The 8,472-nt window shown below is 33.5% G+C and overlaps 1 protein-coding gene and 1 non-coding gene across 6 annotated transcripts; one reads left to right on the top strand and one right to left on the bottom strand.

Moving 5' to 3' along the window:
* The first annotated feature begins 4,529 nt into the window (after positions 1-4,529).
* LOC118203942 (uncharacterized) lies at positions 4,530-7,880 on the top strand. Of its 5 annotated transcripts, none has more exons than XM_035376256.2 (2): positions 4,530-5,862; positions 7,703-7,880. In XM_035376256.2, the coding sequence occupies exons 1-2, from the start codon at positions 5,416-5,418 to the stop codon at positions 7,805-7,807; spliced, it is 552 nt and encodes a 183-aa protein (XP_035232147.1). In that variant the 5' UTR covers positions 4,530-5,415; the 3' UTR covers positions 7,808-7,880. The 5 variants fall into 5 exon arrangements, 3 of the variants coding, with proteins under 3 accessions (XP_035232147.1, XP_085665730.1, XP_035232148.1); XM_085809604.1 differs by having other exon boundaries at positions 4,531-5,911; positions 7,699-7,880; XM_035376257.2 differs by having other exon boundaries at positions 4,533-5,911.
* On the bottom strand, positions 7,310-7,428 carry LOC118203949 (5S ribosomal RNA). The gene has a single exon (XR_004760692.2). It is a non-coding gene; the product is annotated as a 5S ribosomal RNA (ribosomal RNA).
* Positions 7,881-8,472: the final 592 nt, after the last annotated feature.

Genomic DNA, 8,472 nt, shown 5'->3' on the forward strand with positions numbered 1-8,472 from the left:
GCAAAAGAATTTAATGATATACTTCAACTTTGCAAGTTGACATCTCAGCTCATCTTTATCCTTGTTGCTCTGCATCCAATTTCTTTCTTTCAAAATGTGGATCTAATCCTATATACGCACAATAATGAGAGGTGAAATAAGTCTATGCTTTGCCTTTCATGATTCCTTGGTATCAAAATTCATTGGCTGACATCAGCCTTAATAGCTTTCAATGCAGTTGTTTTTCCATAAGTTTGCTATTTATCAAATTCAGCAAAATGTCTTCATATCAGTGTTGTTGCTTTCAGGTGTATGCATCACGAATTGTTTGAACTTCTGGTTCTGTGCACTTATCGAATATAAAACATTTGATTTTGTCAGTAGTAACAACAAATTCGATGAAAGTCCTTTCCTTTCACAAAGTGAATTAATGTTGCATCTCATAACCATCAGATTTCAGCTGTGTGAGATGATATTCCATTTGCATTAAATGACCTAATTAAAGTGAAGATGACTTCTTGTTTCTAAACACAAGGTATTACCTCACTTTCATGTAAATTTTTAAAATATGCTTAAATGGAAGTAGTTCTAAATATTGTACTACTAGTTCAATGATGATAACAAGATTCTAATTATCAGGTACAACAATGAACATAGCTGTCTTTCGGTATGTCAGCAACTGCTTATTTATTTTTTCTACCTCATCAGAAAGCGATACTGACTACTCAAATGAGAACTGATACTGCATTCATGTTTAAATCTGATTATGTCACTCAATATAAATTGCAATAAATTCGGTATCCATCAAGGAATACTCTCTAAATTAAGAGTGCTATGTCAGTAAGCATTTCTAATCCACAGCAAGAACACTCTTCCAACTTTCCAGCTCAGAACATGTATGTAATATGATTAATAAGTTTGAAAAAAAAACTATTTAGTTTTTCATATGATAGACCAAGCATTTGGAATTACAGAATATTTTTCTTTTTAAAAAATATATCATAAACACTAAACATTAAACACAATAAATACTCATAGAATTTCCAATTTTATATTCAACATAAAAGGGTAAAACGTAATCAAAGCACATGCATGATGAAAATTTCAAATACATAGTAAAATATTCACATGAAGATCCACTATGATAAGTGGAAGCCTTCACCAAGCATTTAGAATTATGGGATATCCTTCTTTTTTCCAAAACAATTATTATAAAAAATAAACATTTATACACCAGAAAGAAAAACTAAGAAGAAAAATATGGTTTTTGAAAAATGCTTTTATCCTACAAATTTTCCTATTACTTATGGAATAAACTTACCTTTCAATAAAAACTACATTCCTATTTATATATATTACAGATTTAGTTGAACAATGCTAAGTTCTTGAACATTCTTTACCCTAAACATGCACCATCTTGCTATACAGGATGCAATTTGATCTGACCACTTTATAAGTTGAGTGATCACTTCAGCACAACAGAACTCTTTTGAACAATGAATTCTATTGCATCTGCCTGCCCCACTCTGAAATAGATATCGAGGGTTAATTTGCATTTCAATAGCTATTTACATACAGTGTAAGTGGCAACAGTTGTATTGCCTCACTGAATGATTCCAGTACTTTCCTGCAATGTGTTTTGATTCTGTGTGACATTATTTAGTGTAGAAATAAAATTTATAAAACTTCTTTGTTTCCTTTTCCCATTTATGTAATTAAGTATTTTCAATAAAAGAAAGCCATACCTAAATCAACTTACCTGGATAGTTATTTATGTTTAGAGAATTTAAATATATATGCAGATCTGCTCCAGCATAGCATTTCTTCTACTTTTTTTTTTACATTCTGAAATTCAAGTCTTTTAATAAACAGCTGTGTAGAGCTTACTTTTTCGTTATATATATATATATAAATAAAGTAGGGGTATTGCTTGTCTGAAAAGTTCTGGTTTTAACATTTCTTAAATACGTTATTGCATTTACAGGATTATCTAAAATATATGAATTATTAATTTCATTTTTTTGTCTTTATGAAAAATTTGATCTAAATTACTTACTTTATGTCTTTACTGATAATTTTTCAGCAGCTTCATGCGTGAAAATAGCACTAGGCATGTGTGATATGAAATTAAGAACTACTGAGTTCAGGCAATCAACAAAATTAAGATATTTAATATAAATGAATTGTGCCAAACTACCTCACTGCAAGGCAGAAACTGAAAGCAATTAAAGAGGATGGAAAAAACAACAACAACAACAACAAAAAAAAAAAAAAAAAGGTTGCATTATGTTTTCTTTTATATTGAATACTATGCTCAATAACTGTTAAAAATGTCATGACATGAACTACGTTTTCCATATGTAACAGCACTTACAGCTTTAGTGATTTGGTTGTAACTGACTGGTGTTTGATTTGGCCGAATAAATCACAGTTCTTAATTTCTCTTTTGCTTCACAACATATTCATTCATGTGCAGATTTCTCTACAGCAGCTATTTTTGGTATAAACATAGTGCTCTTATATATTCTGGAGAAGAAATGTTCAATGAGTGTGTATGTACGTATGTATGCATGTGTATACATTCATATATCTAATTATTTTTGTACAGTAAGTATATTTACATTCAAGAGTATATTTTTAATTTTAATTGTATACACTAGTTACTCACTGTACTTATGTACTCATACTATGAGTACATATATATATAAATAGCAAAACTATATAGCACAAGCTTGTATAATGAAACATTGCACCAGTTGAAAGAGAAGCAATAACGAAGAAAGCTGAATTTAGCAACAGGTTTTTCTCTTCACGTTTCTGTCATCCACTTATGAGAATGAGAAGTAGTGTTAATTAATATTCATAAGATAAGTTTTAATAAGAATAATATTCTGTAATTCTGGACACATTCGTTTAAGTTTTCAAGTACATTTTAAAACAATAACTTATCAGTAAACTTCTGTGGGAAACTATAGGTGAACGGAGTTTAAAGCGCATCTTAGAAGTGGCGCCATCTTGCCATATACATTTGTACTAAAAAGTAGTTCGAATCTTGAATTTCGAAAGTCACTACAACGCATAGTTTGGTGTTTTTAAACCCTTTTACAAGAATTACAAATAATTTTATTAGTTAGAATAATTGCTATCACAAGAAATCTTTTTTAAAAGAGTGTCTTCTAATGTAAATACGAAAAACAAATGTGTGTGTGTGAGTATGGCAAAGCCTCCAGGGCTATCTGCCTAAGAGGAGGGATGCCCTCGTGGAGGACTTTCTAAGGGAAACTGGCTAGTATACACGTTACACATGGGGAAAACCACGAAAACGCCCATACAGCCAGCCCGTTCGCGGGATTCGAACCTCGGACCGAACTACCAGTGTTCAGCGACTTTACCGCTCGGCCGCTGGTGGGCCACGGAAAAATGTAATGTTAAAAAAAAAAAAAAAAAAGAGGGAACAAATGATAGCAATTATATCGAATCTTATTAAATTATTTGTACAGCCCTGAAAATGGCCTTTTTTTTTTTTTTTTTTTTTTTTTTAACCTTTAACACCTCCGGTTGCTGGTGTGCTTTTATGTGCAGCTTTGGTGGCCAGCTGCTTCTTAGGAGCTTTACCTCCGGTACTTTTCCTTGCAGTCTGCTTAGTACGAGGTATGACAAAAAGTAACGCTTTCGTTAAAACGAAAAGATATGCCCTCGCAAATGCCAATGATTAAAAATTACTTCATACTTTGATACGAACGTGATTATGCAGGGTTTCTACTGCGGCAGCAGTACTTCCCTGCAACCTGAGATGTTTCCAGAATGGGCATGGTGATGAGGTTTACATGAGTAGATCCAAAGATGGGATATCAGCACTCAAAAAAAAGAAAATGACCCAAAAACATGGCTTGGGGAAGTAAGTTAAAAATGATTTTTTTTTCATTCATTCATTACTAATTATGCCTAAATATTGCATTAGATGCAACGTGTCCGGCTCATGACAAGTATGCCCGAAGGGCATATGACATATCAGTTACTGGACCGAGTGATAGGAGGTATCAGAATTGGGAAAAAATGATTTTTAGCCCTGGCCTTTTTGTGAATTTAGTTTCAGATCATGTGACTAAAAATACCTATTGTAGAGGTAAGATTTCTAAGCCCCACCTACCATTATTATATAACATTTTCGCACGAAACAGAAAAAGATCCGATAAATGCTGTCTAAATCAGATAACTGACCTGACCAGACCACAATACCCTTCACGCAGATTACAATCTCAATTGCCGCTCTCGCGGCATTATTTCAGCAGAGCTGGTAACGTCGCGTGTGGCGGGTGGAAGCCTGGTTCAGACAAAAGGAAAAGGATCTACTGGTTCATTTAAAGTTAGCGCATCCGGTCAGAAGAGTAAAGAGTCAGGAAAAGAAGCCTAAGAAAGCAGCTGCATCATCAGCCAAGAAAGCTAAACCAGCTGCTAAGAAACCAGCTAAGACTAAAGAAGAGAAAAAGAAACCGGCTGCTGAGAAAGTTAGTGTTAAAAAGGTGAGTAAAGCAAAAAGCCCGAAGAAAGCTGTAAAGGCAGCGAAACCTGACTCCAAAAGACTTCATTGCTCCTGAAGAAGAGAGTCCTATGTGTGAGCGCTTTAGATATAGGTCATCCAAAAAATTTATGAAATATAGAGAATATACGTCAAAAAGAAATTGGAACTTTAACATTATTGTGTTAGAATTCAGATATATAAAAAGAAAATTAAATGCTAATTTTAATTTAACTCAAAAAGAATGAGGTGAAATTATATGACAGCCTAAAAAAAAACTTCAGATAAGTGGCCGCGCGCCAATGCCAATGATTTCAAATTACGGAGTACCTGCCTCGCAGATCCAGACGCGCATTTTTATGCTTTATACGAAAAAAGTGTCGGTTCGCCCAATAAGAAGAAATTATTAGGAGGGTGATAGAATTACAAACAATTAATGTAATTTAAAATCGAAAAGATCAGGTTGCATTTCAATAGCAATACTGATTGAATGAATGAAAAGAGTTCTGGAGTACAAGAAATTTTATTCTGTAAAATAAACTGACTCCGCATCCGGAAACAGGAAAAGAAAAATGAATATAATTTTCGGTCGTTGTCGAAGCCGTACGGAACGCTATTTAATCACTGTGTTAATTAAGAAATAAAGAATTTGAGTTCACTATACAGATATTAAAAAATTTATATTTAAGTAGAGACAAAAATTAATTAGTTAACTACTGCTGTCATCATAAATGTAGCATATGGATTCGATGCTGAGCTTATGTGACGTTATTTGTTAGTGCTCCTCTTCTGTGTGGATCGCCATTTTCACGCGACCCTCGTGCTCTTCTTTTATCTCTATACATATTTTGATGTGCGCTAATTATTGAGGATTTTATTTTGAACTGTGATGAACTTCTAAGTGTTTCCGTTGGATTATGTTTGTGAAATTAAGATGGCGGGAAATGATTTTCCCCCCATTAACTTTCGAGGATGCGAAAGCTGTTGCTCGTCGCCTCGTGTATTCTTTGGTGTCGGGTTTGCCGGATGAACTTGTTAAATACGCTCATGAAAAACTGAATAGCGAATGTAACGACTTATTATTGAAAGAACCGACTGACCTCAAGGATTACGTAAAAATTCGCCACGCTCTCTTTACACAGAAAACAATGTCGCCTGGCATAGAACAATACCAGAAAATTAGGACTATTTGTGAAGAGCTAACAATTTTATTTCAAGATAAGTGCAAAGCATTTTGTGAATTACATCATAATATTGTTAAACTTAATTATGGTGGACTGGTTCTTAATTTGCATGATGAATATAATGTTAATGAAAATTCTAGTGCTGTTTGCAATGTTGATGTTATTGATACCCCTAATCAGGTGAAGACTAATAGTGACTGTGTTATCATTATGGAGGATATTCATACCCGTAATGTTAATATTTCTGATAATAATTCTCTTATGACTTCTAAGCTTAAACGGCCGTCAAAAAATCGAGTAAAAAAAACGGCCAGACCATCTAAATTGATAAAGAATAATGTTGAAATTCCCCTCAGTAATAAATTTCATGAATTACCCAAAGATGTTTCGGACAGCAATGAAAATAATATGTTGAAAATGTTGCCTAAGCCCAACCACCAATTCAGTATTCAGATTTCAAGAAAAATATGAAGCAAGATACGGGATTAAATTTCGCGGGCAAGGTTTGGGGGTGATTTTTTGGAAAATCTTTCCCAAAACAGAAGATGCTCATCGAGGTATAACCAATTATAACGGCAGATGTAAAATTGATTATTATCTCATTACCAAAAAATATGACCGACTAATTAAAGTACTAGCCAGAGGCCTTCTCATAGACTGTTCGATAGATGAAATTAAACAAGAATTAAGTAACATGGGGTTCAAAGTTAGGAAAATTGCACAAATGCATAGACTAAAAGGTTAGAAGTAGTTAGGTGTTGCAACTGCCTCAAAGTAGGACACACCGCCAATTTTAGGGGTTGTCCTAAATTTCCAAAACCCAACAAAACTAACTCCAGACCTATGTAAATTGTACTGGAAAACTGATAATATGTAATAGATCCCGTAGTACTAATGAGTTATCTTATGCAAATGTAACAAGTGGAAATACGATTATGTTAGACACCCAGTCAATACAAGTTGTATTGATGTAAACAGTACTAATACCAGTAGCCTCAACTTAAAGCTCCCTAGGAGAAGTTTACAAGCTTCTAAAGGAAATAGGTAATCTATTTAAGGGTCTTTCAATAGCCAAAATTCTTCAGAAAATCAGTACCAAGTTACCTGAAATACAATATGCAAACTCAATAGATGAACTCTTTCTGCCCAAATGTTATCTCCTATAATGAGACCATCTGTATATAAATTTTATAATTTAAAAAAAAAATATATATATATATATATATATTATGACTTACTTATGCGAGCTTTTATTTTTATATGATATGCTTATCTTATTTTAAAAAGCTTTCTACCTTTAGGCTGGCTCATGGTTCCCTTTTTAGTTATTATTAATCACTTTTAAGAATGCCAGTGTTTACTTATTAATTTACTTTCTTACCAGTGTCATATTGTAATTAAATTCATCTTAAATAAATAACAATTCACCAAATGCTTATACTTTCCTTCATGTTTTCATCAAGATCTCTTGCAGTATTTCATGTCATCAGCTCGATAGATGCTTTGGCATTTCCACCCACTGATTAATTTTATTGAATAGTATAGGTTTCCTATAGTACACACAAAAAATGGTGTTTTAAATAATTATTACTATGGAAGCATAAAAATTTTTAACGAGACTAAAATATGTCAACAGCACGCAGTGTTCCCAGGTGGTCACCCTCCCAAGTACTGACTGCGCCCGATGCTGCTTGACTTCGGTGATCGGACGAGAACCGGTACTTTCAGCATAGTATGGCCGTTGACATTTACAATATACAGAAATAAATAACATGTACGTAACCCAAAACTCTGAGTTCAAAAGTATTCCTTTACTTGATGCACATCTGTGATATTTTTTTTTATGAATCATAAAGGTTATGAAGCATTTCCCATTGGGAAACATATTTTTTTTATAGCTGGGTGGGAAACAATAAATTAGAAGGTAATAACTACAACCCACAATATGTGTAATAGTAAACTGTAATAAAAATAATTTGAATATGCATATATTATAATGAACTTTTTCTCTCCAAGATAGGTTGGATGGAAATTAAAGCAGTTGGATGAGAACGAGCTGGTGACAAGAAAAAGAGGAAAAAGCGCAGGAAGGAATCTTTCGCTATTTATATCTACAAGGTTTTGAAACAGGTTCATCCCGACATTGGTATTTCCAGCAAAGCAATGTCCATCACGAATTTCTTCGTTAACGACATCTTTGAGAGAATTGCAGCAGAATTTTTTCGTTTAGCTCATTACAATAAGAGGAGTACTATCACTAGGCAAGAAACTCAAACTGCAGTACGACTGTTGTTGCCTGATGAACTGGCAAAACATGCTGTTGGGGAAGGTACCAAAGCTATCACCAAGTACACCAGCTCTAAATAAATTTTCAAAGCTTTCTTTATAAAAAAAGGCCCTAATGATAAAGATTAGCTGTTGCCTGCTTATCCTTAAATTCTATGCCACATATCACTCATTTCACATAGGCATTCTTAAAGGAATTCACACTTACTCTTTGCAAAAGAATTTAATGATATACTTCAACTTTGCAAGTTGACATCTCAGCTCATCTTTATCCTTGTTGCTCTGCATCCAATTTCTTTCTTTCAAAATGTGGATCTAATCCTATATACGCACAATAATGAGAGGTGAAATAAGTCTATGCTTTGCCTTTCATGATTCCTTGGTATCAAAATTCATTGGCTGACATCAGCCTTAATAGCTTTCAATGCAGTTGTTTTTCCATAAGTTTGCTATTTATCAAATTCAGCAAAATGTCTTCATATCAGTGTTGTTGCTTTCAGGTGT

The sequence above is a fragment of the Stegodyphus dumicola genome, chromosome X2 (assembly GCF_044657685.1).
Source record: "Stegodyphus dumicola isolate Sdum_Otavi_A_Nest chromosome X2, ASM4465768v1".
Classification (NCBI taxonomy): domain Eukaryota; kingdom Metazoa; phylum Arthropoda; class Arachnida; order Araneae; family Eresidae; genus Stegodyphus; species Stegodyphus dumicola.